Genomic DNA, 8,943 nt, shown 5'->3' on the forward strand with positions numbered 1-8,943 from the left:
CCAAATAATGTTGGCTACAAATGTCCAACTTGGGATCCTTAAAACTCTAGTTTATTAGGCGGATTGAAACACTGTAATCATAAACCTTGGGGCTGGTCCACACACACACATGCACACATGCACACACATACACACACACACAGTAGCAGGCTACAGAGTCGGGTATACCTATCCTACAAGCACTGGAGTCTGTCGTTGAGGCTTCTTTCAGTGTGGTGTTATCTTCCAGAAGGGGGTCGCCGGCTGGTCCTTCTGGCTGGACAGGTCTGGTCGAGTTGGAGATCAAGAGGGCGCCACTGAGGGTCACTTTTCACTGCCTTTTATCTGTCCCTGGCAGACTTTGGTGACTCCCCAGTTTTCTGGTTTGCCCAATCCAGGGGTCATTGACCTTCGTGGGACTTCCCCCCCCTCGGTGGCTACTGGACAGCATCTGTCAGCCCCAGGGGTCGTCCGCATGTACGTGCAGGTTTGGGAGTCCGTTGATGAATTTAGAATAGGGCTCTGGGAGTGGTCGATCTGGAGATATTCAGCCCAAAAGTTGGTCTCTGGTGTTGATTAAGTCAGGCCAGGGCTTCTAGCCCTTGATCAGTGAGGTATAGAGATTTCCCGGTTGTTACACTGTCTTCTATTGAGTTCAGCTTCCAGGTGATAATTGCTGCCTGCTTCCATGTTACACATTCAATCACTGATTCACTCATTCTTTCAGAGGCCAGCCTGATACAGCCAAGAGCAGTTTGAGTCCTGCCTTTGTTAACAATGCTACAATGTATAACTTACTAAAACACATTTAGTTCAAAGTTGATAGGTGAGGAGTATAAAATACAAGCTACAAATGCCATGGCACACAAATAGATAAAAATACCGAACTACAAGGGGAGATACAAAATGCACACATACAAATTTTAAAATACAATTCCTTATCTTAAAGTGAAAGAGAGAGGAAGGAAGAAAAGGTAGAAAAAGAGAAACATATCCAAAGAGGGGAGAGCAAATGCAGGCAAGAGGAAAAGGGGGCTTTCTGCTACATTAGAGGAAAAGGGGGCTTTCTGCTACAGTTAGATATTAGGAAGAACTTTCTCACAAGGAGGGTAGTAAAGCAGCAGAAGAGGCTACCCAGAGAGGTTGTGGATGCTGCATCCTTAGAGACCCAGCTAGACAAAGCCTTAGCTGGGATGATGTAGTTGGGGCTGGTCCTGCTTTCAGCAGGAGGTTGGACTAGATGTGACCTGCTGAGATCCCTCCCAACTCTCATTTTCTATGTTTCTGTGACAGGGTAAACAATCGCATCTCTCTCAACATGGGCTGGTGGGATGCAGCTGTTACATAGCAACTCAGCTGGAAGAGTCAGGCTTGCAGTAGAAGTAGGATGGGGGGCCCAGGAGCAGGGCGGCTGCCTGGGAAAGATGGAGAACCGCTGCCCCGGCAGGGGAGAACTCAAGGCCAAGTTTACAGCATGGTTGCTGGCAGCTTTATACCATCCCCGAGGCCCTGTCCTTGTTGTTCCAATAGGCCTGTTAGCACCGTTGTAGCAGGAGCTGTGATTAGGCTATAATGGACAAAAGAGAGAGAGGAGGGATGCCAGGTGCAGAACAGAAAGCCCTTCATTAGCCTCGGCTAGTATGGGCATCTTCACCATTGCAATGGCTTCCCCTATGATGGTGCATTTGCAAGGTAGAGGCCTTTCCAGGAGCTGCAGTCTTGTTCAGCCATGAATTCAGGGCCTTCCCCTGTGACATGGGACAGATTAGAGCAGCAGGTCCCTCCTGGGCTTCAAACCTAGGGAGCAGGACCTAGCAAGCAAGGCAGGAAGGTTGGTGGCTAATGGCCATGTTGGAGCAGGAGGCATGCATTTACCTTCCCATGTGAAGGCTCCTCTTCCACTGGGGTGGAAAGGGCATGTGGCAGCAGGTTTGGGGGATTAAACCAGGGGCAAAGGGGTGTACAACGGCCAGAAAGGGGTGAGGACTTGGGGAAGTGCTTTGATCTCCAAACTGAGGGAAGCCGATTGCAGATATTTGTGCGGAGCGGTCTTTGCTCCCGTGAAGCAAGTGCTGAATTAGGAACGGGGCTTGGGAACCTCAAGGGTATCCAGCAATGGCTTCACAGCACAGTTGGGGCCCTTGGCACCAGCATCAGACTTTGGCACTACGAAACAGCCTAGGACGATGTAGCAACCACAGTAAGTGCTGCCAGTAAAGTCTCCACCTGATGCAGAGCTTTGGCAGGGCCACAGGTGGGCTCCCTTTACCCTTGCTTCCCAGAAAGCACGTGGAAGGATTTGGATGGTTGCAGGGGGTGTGGGTGACAAGGGACACACTGCAGCTGCAAGAGCCAGCTGTGAGCCAGCAACCATCAGTGTACCTTTGGCTTCCTCCCTGCAGGCTGTGCAGGGTTTAGGATACATGGAGGTTGCTGGAAAAGGTTGGGGCACGGGGATGCGTGGGGCTGCCAAGCTAGTAGGATGGGGGGCTGGTCCTGGGAGAGGCAGCAGTGCCAGCAGCAAGGCAAAGTCAAGGACATAATTCCTAAATGTATCTTGGGTGTGCAGCAATTAGGGACACAATGAACAATGCCAGGACATGCCACCCACATTGCGAGGCCCCAGCATAGACATGTCTGTGTAGGCAAGGCAGCTCTGTGCCTTTGGAGAGCGGTTGAGAAAGGCCTGGCTTGAGGGACAGGGAGTGCAAAGCTGAGCTGGAGCTTTGTGGTTAGGAAAGGGTGTGGGGAGAATGAGGAAGCAGGGACTAATCCCTCTGCTCCCACATGGGGCAGGATCTGCAGATGCTTCTGCATAGTTAATGCTGGAATTGCAGCCCGGGGGTTTGGTGCCAGGTCTGTAGCAGGCATGAACCGGCAGTCATAGGGCAGGGCACTGATATCAGCAGAACATCACAGCAGAGGCTGTATGTGAACAAGGTCTATCTGGAGTGCTGCATCCCTTGGCAGACCCTCTACCCACCACCCCAGTCTGCTGGACCATACCTGGCTGTTTGGTGTAATGGCTCTATCACCCATGAATGTGCCTATATTTGGCTGCACTCTACCTCGACAGCCTCTCGCAGCAGTGAGTTCCACAAGTTAACGATATGCTGCCTCAAGAAATACCTCCCTGGGGTGTTTCAAACCCGGCTCCTGCTCACATCAGGGGTTCTGGTGGTCTGGGACTCAGTGCATCACAGGTCCCTCTTCACTTGGTTCATGCCCTGCATGACTTTACAGACCCCCCTCAACCTCCTTTTGCTGCAGTGGAGACCAAGGACAAGTGTTCTCCCATCTCCTACATGGCTCCTTCATCCTGTAACTCAGGGCATCACGTGGGGCCACCCCTAGCTGATGCAGGGAGGCTGGTGAGACCTTCCCTGCCAGGGCACCAGCTGATAATGGGCCCAGGCAGCCCTCATTGCTGATTTTTGCTGGGGCATCATTTTCCTTGGCTTTCTCCAGAAAGCCTCAGAGCCTGGTCTGGGAGACTCAGCTGTCCCCTGCCCATGCTCCATCATCACCCAGGGGAGCTGTGGGGGGCTCTGGCACTCTGCCTCCAAGCAGGCTGGGCATGGAGCTACCCAGGTGGGCACAGAGCAGTGGCAGCTGAAGCCAGACGAGCTGCAACACTTCTGGCCTATGAAACTCCCCCACACAATCCCTGCTGTCTGGAGGCCAAGGGTGTGGGGTACCTCTGTGCTCTTCCTGGTAACCTTGTCATTCCTATGGGGCACGGAGGCCATTACTCAACACTGGGCAGGGCCTGAGGCAAGAGGGCTGGGTGTTGCTCTCCTGGAAAGCTGGGCTACCTGTGACCCACCTGGGACCGGCCTGAAGACAGCACTAATGGCCTGAGATTTACCTTTCCTTAAAGCCTGAGTGGTTCCTGCATCCAGTTGGGGATGAGGTCTTAGCAAGCAAGGCCTTGGTTTGCTCTCGGCAGGTGCAACAGGTCGCCTGTCAGATGGTAACAAAGCCAAAAGCAGAGAGGCTACTACCAGGGACTAGCCTGGTTGTGGGGCAAGAAAGGGACTTGGGGTCATGATTGACCACAAGATGAATATGAGCCACCAATGCGATGTTGAAGCTGGTAAAGTGAGCAAAATTCTGGCTTGCATCCATAGATGCTTCTTGAGCAAATCCCAGGATGTCATTCTCCTGCTGTACTTGGCCTTGGTGAGGCTGTAGCTGGGGTACTGCATCCAGTTCTGGGCTCCACAATTTAAAAAGGATGTGGAAAAGCTTGACAGAGTCCAGAGGTGAGCCACGCACATGATCAGAGGGCAGGAGAACAGGCCCTGCGATGAAAGGCTGAGAGCCATGGGACTCTTCAGCCTGGAGAAGCGCAGGCTCAGGGGGGACCTGGTGACTGCCTATAAGTATACAATGGGTGTGCATCAGGATCTAGGGGAATGCCTGTTCACCAGAGCACCCCAAGGGATGACAAGGTCAAATGGTCACAAACTCCTCCAAGACCATTTCAGGCTGGACATAAGGAAAAACTTCTTTACTGTCCGAGCCCCAAAGGCCTGGAATAGACGGGAGTAGGTGCAAGCACCTACTCTGGACTCTTTTAACAAAAGTGTGGACATCTATCTTGCTGGGATCCTCTAGCTGACTTCCTGCCCCTGGGGCAGAGGGCTGGACTTGATGATCTTCTGAGGTCCCTTCCAGCCCTAATGTCTATGAAATCTATTAAATCTATTCACCCAACCGGCTGTCACCTCTATCTGCGTGCAGCCCCCTCAGTTCATCTGCACAGCCCTGTGATCTAGCTCTCATCTATTAAATGTCCATTGCTGCTGTATGTAGAGTAGTGAAAAACTTATCCATCAATTCATTCACCTGCAGGGTGGCTCCAAAGAGGATGGAACTGGACTGTTCTCAGTGGGGGCAGATGACAGAATAAGGAGCAATGGGCCCAAGTTGCAGCAAGGGAAGTTGAAGTTGGATATTAGAAAAACTCTCTCATTAGGAGGGTGGTGAAGCACTGGAACAAGCTTCTCAGAGAGGTGGTGGAGTCTCCATCCTTGGAGGATTTTAAGGCCTGGCTGGACAAGCCTTGGCTGGGATGATGCAGTTGGGACTGGTCCTGCTTGGAGCAGGGAGTTGGATTAGATGTGACCTCCAGAGGTCTCTTCCAACCCTCATCTATGACAGGGGAAAGCTAGCTGGGCCCGTGAGCTGCACCAGACAGGCCCATGGGTGTGACCCGTTCGGCGCACGCTTACTGCCCAGGTGCTGGTGTATGCGAGGCCTGGCTGGGAAGACCAAGGGGCCCTTTGCTGCCCTGTGTTCCCCAGCTCCATGCCCGTGCATGAGAATCAGGAATCCCACAACCAGCACCAAGTTGTTCAAGAATGGAGCCCATGCTTGTCTCCATTGACTAACCCACTGGGAGAAGCCAGAGCTCTGGGATCCGAAAGGAGCAAGCTCCTTCTTTTGCCCCATTCCCCGGTCTGGCCCTTGTTTTGCACTCAGGACTCCTGTTCTCTTTCTCCCCCAAAACTTTCACTTAACATCATAGATCTCAACAGCAGCTGGGCACCTGCTGATGTGGTGCTCAGTGTCCCTCTGCAGTACTCGTTTTCTGCTGCAGGCCGAGAACTGGGTGTGTTTGCAAACTCCCATCCTGCAGCCCTCCTGACCATCGCTTCCTGGTGTCCCCCAAGCCAGCTCCTCAAGACTCAGCCAGCAAACTCCCCAGCAAGGCCTCTTAATTATCCCTGGAGCTGTCTGTTTCCGTATGAGTTCCAGAAAACACCTGGGTGGGTGTGCCAGTGCCGAGAGTATTGTGCAACCACCCTGTGTTGCCGCCAAGAGAAGCCGATTGTGCCACATAGTGAGCAAGACTCACAGCTCCAGGAGGGTATAAAAGGCCCCTGGCTGGTGCGGCAGGCACCACACCTCCTGAGCCGGTCCTCCACAGCCTGCCCAGCCTTCAATATGGAAGTAAGTACGCCCAGAAGCAGCCGCGGTTGCTAGTTTACCTGTGTTTGCATCTGGCTTTCTTGCAGTTGCTCTGTGCACGGTGCTGCAGGAGAGGGGAGGGTGCCTGGACCCTTCAGGTCTGTTGGGAACCAGGCCCCTGCTCTCTCCCAGGACTATGGCAAGGCAATGATGCTGCAGCTTGAGAATGTGCCTGTGTCTTGTGGGGACATGAAATGCTTCCTGCCTCTTCCCTGCTCAGATGAGAGATGGGTGGGAGGCACTGCTTGCTCCGTGCATGTACCGTGCCCAGCACCGAGGTGCCTCTGTTTCAGGGTTGCGCCAGAAACGGGTCCATTCGCAGGGTGGGTGGACATTGCTGGCAGGATGGAGTCACCTCTAGTCCCTTTTTTTTCAGCCTTAAGTATTTTTCTGTTGGCTCCTAGGTTTCCCACGCACACATGAAGCCAAAGACCCAGCTGGAGAAGGAGCTGCAATGCATCGTCGACATCTACCACCAGTACTCCTTCCGGAACCCCATAGACGACTACCTGCAGAAGGGTGAGTTCAAGAAGCTGCTCAAAGAACAAGCCGCCGACTTCCTGAGAAACACCAAGCCGGTAAGTGGGTCTGGGCTGGGCCAGCTCGATGTACAGCAGTGCTGGAGCTTGGAGGTGCCCATGGCAAGGGGGGGCAGGCACCTAGCCAGGCCCTGGATCCCACCTGATGCCCTGGGGCCCTGAGTGGCTTTTGAGCTTTGAATAATCCCTCCCTAATCCAGGGATTTAGCTCCTCACTGCCTCTGGGACAGTGTGTGAGGATCCAGGGGGGCTGTTGGGCAGGCAGCGCCAGCCTGCATCTCCCTGGGTTCATGCAACCTGTCTCTTGCTCTTCCCCCCCATAGCCCAAGATGACCCTGGAACAGTACCTAGAGCTCCTCTTTGAGAAGGCCGACAAGAATCATGATGGCCATATCAAATTCACCGAGTTCCTGACCACGCTGGCAAGAATCGCCATTGACGCGCACGACAGCTCGCATAAGGATGTGCCTGGCCATGGCCACGGTCACAGCCACGATGGGCATGGACATGGGCACTCACACGACGCTTGATGTGGCCCTGACCCAGCTGTGCTCCCTGCAGACCCCTGGCAACAGCCACTGCCATGAATTAGAGCCTCTCAGCTCCAAACTACAAAACTTGATGTAACCAAACTGCCTCTGTGGACTGACCACGTAGCAATAAACACTCCTTCCAAAGTACTTCTGTGTGTCTGTCCTGTCTGTTTGCAGGTGATGGGACCTGCAGAGTTTCCCTAATACACAAGGTCTCCTGGAATAGCAATAGCAGGGGTTGGAAAACAGGGTGCTGTGCTTGGGGGCGGGTGCCCATTGCCCTGTCAGGGTACCCACTGCCGGGTCTGGGAGACTTGCAATTCCTGGGTTCCTTTCCTGATACCATCCAAGTCCAGCTGGATAAACATGGGCACGTTAGCAGCTCTTGGCATCTTTCAGACACTGCAGAGGTCGTGGGGCAGCTAGAGAGCCTGGAAAGGTTGGGCTGGTTTGGGCAGGGGGTAGATCAAATGTGGCAGACTAGTGCCCTTCTGTTGCAAGGCCACTGCAAGACCTCAGCCCCTCCTGTTCTACCTGCTGAGGGGCTCTGCTCCCCTGAGTGAGGGCACAGTGCAGGGGGGCTCTTTGCAATGCAAACAGCTCAGACTGGGGGTCCTGAGCCCTCAGTGCTTCCTGCCAGGACAGGAGGAGGCTCCAAAACCGCCCTCGCCACAACAACGAGCTTCTGGGGGTGTCATCAGGCCCTTTGGGGCTCTGCCATTCTGGCTGCCAGGGGCCAATTTCTCACTGGCCTGGCATGCTGGGCTTGTCCTGTCTGGCTGCCAGCCTCTCCCCACTGCCTCCCTTCCCCTCAGGGCTCACCAGCCTTTCTGGCTGGGCTATCTCACTCAGCAGAGCTCAACTCCAGCTTCCCTTGCTGACTTCGTTGGTGTGAGAGATGGGGAGGTTTTTTCCCAGGCCCAGCTATTGGATAAAACATACCACCATCCCTAGTGCAGAGGAGAGGTCCCATGTCTTCCACCCAGGCATGAGACCAGCCCTGCCCCTCGTGCCAATGCCTTCTGGCCCCATGAGTCATGAACCCAACCCTACAGTGGTCCCGGATGGGCTGCCCAGTTCCCGGACAGGGTGCTCCCTTCCCGGCAGAATCCAATGTGCAAGTCACATGTTGCAGCCTGGGGGACCCCACATTGCACTCCCAGGCCTCTCCTTGGCACTACTTTCACACTTGTGTCATTTTATTGACACCCACAGAGCCAGTTCTGGTGTAGGCTAGCAATGGTGAACCTGACCAAGAAGCCCCCCAAGCCCAGGAGCTTGTCTGAGGCTGCAGCCAGCCCCATCTGCTTCAGAGAAGGGCATCAAGTGCAAAGTAGCAGCCTCCTCAAAATGGGTGGCAATAGAGGAGGGACCTACGTTCCCTGCCCCAGCCCCCAAAAGCAAGCGTTTGGGCTCCTGCCCTGGAATGTGAGGGTTCATATTCCTCCTGGATTTGATTTCTAGCCTAGTACATGGGTCTGGGGCTGCCTTTCCACAGGCATCTTTTCGGTAAGGGAATGCCACTCAGGGACCTAAGAGCCCATGGAGGGGCAGGCTGTAGATCAGTAAGTTCATCGTGGCAGCCGGTGGGAGTCCCAGGCATGAGCAGACACCAGAGTGTCTGCACAAGTGGCTCAGACTGATGCAGGAGGAGCCTGCGGGAGGGTCTGCACTGGTGTGTCAGCCAGCGTGGGAAATTCCTACAGCTGTGAAGGTCCCATTTACTGTTAATTGGGAACTGCAAGCTCCTTAAAAGGGATACACTGGTCCAGGTCTGAACACAGTGGTTAAGGAACAAGTGGTGCTGTATTTGCCAGAGCTGGGCAGAGGCAGAGATGAGGCAGAAGTATTGTTTGGTAGATGTGTGAATTGCAATTGTTATATTCACTAATAAAAGGAAATTTGCATTAGGCTTG

General features: G+C 53.9%; 1 protein-coding gene across 1 annotated transcript; it reads left to right on the top strand.

The window, feature by feature from the left end:
- Positions 1-5,844: 5,844 nt before the first annotated feature.
- On the top strand, positions 5,845-7,174 carry LOC106738689 (protein S100-A9-like). Its single transcript, XM_014595783.2, has 3 exons — positions 5,845-5,937; positions 6,360-6,533; positions 6,818-7,174. Exons 1-3 carry the CDS (start codon positions 5,932-5,934, stop codon positions 7,022-7,024), a joined length of 387 nt encoding a protein of 128 aa, XP_014451269.2. The 5' UTR covers positions 5,845-5,931; the 3' UTR covers positions 7,025-7,174.
- The last annotated feature ends 1,769 nt before the right edge of the window (positions 7,175-8,943 follow it).

The sequence above is a fragment of the Alligator mississippiensis genome, chromosome 15 (assembly GCF_030867095.1).
Source record: "Alligator mississippiensis isolate rAllMis1 chromosome 15, rAllMis1, whole genome shotgun sequence".
NCBI lineage: Eukaryota > Metazoa > Chordata > Crocodylia > Alligatoridae > Alligator > Alligator mississippiensis.

Excerpts from the sequence above, each read along its gene's own strand:
- LOC106738689 (XM_014595783.2), top strand. Across the intron at positions 6,534-6,817 it reads TCCTGAGAAACACCAAGCCG|CCCAAGATGACCCTGGAACA; the intron begins GTAAGTGGGTCT and ends TCCCCCCCATAG.